At 40.2% G+C, this 239-nt stretch overlaps 1 protein-coding gene across 1 annotated transcript; it reads left to right on the top strand.

Annotated features, from left to right (window-relative positions):
- Positions 1-13: 13 nt before the first annotated feature.
- CSUI_010731 (uncharacterized protein) lies at positions 14-229 on the top strand (the record flags this gene model as incomplete). The annotated part of the gene is made up of 1 exon (XM_068070833.1): positions 14-229. A coding segment is annotated over exon 1 (207 nt), but the record flags the coding sequence as incomplete, so codon positions are not given.
- Between the last annotated feature and the right edge of the window lie 10 nt (positions 230-239).

Genomic DNA, 239 nt, shown 5'->3' with positions numbered 1-239 from the left:
TTTCTCCTGGAGCCGTTAGTATGATGATCGGGAGAGAGATACCTAGACTTTTTACGAAGAAAGATCTACTCGAGAGAAGTAGTAAAGAAAGGAGATTGTTTCCGACTTTCTTCTCCTCTTCTGGGAACCTCTCTTGTCAAGCCTTTTCTCCAGGGAAAGTTATCTTTCGGGATTCTAGCAATTCTTCTTATTTCATTCATTCTTTTGATCATCCTCGTTTCTCGTCTTCTCTTCTTTCT

Source organism: Cystoisospora suis, assembly GCF_002600585.1.
Source record: "Cystoisospora suis strain Wien I chromosome Unknown contig_8127, whole genome shotgun sequence".
Taxonomy (NCBI): Eukaryota; Apicomplexa; class Conoidasida; order Eucoccidiorida; family Sarcocystidae; genus Cystoisospora; species Cystoisospora suis.
Note: the sequence above shows the minus strand (reverse complement) of the source record. Positions and strands in the feature narration are given on the sequence as shown.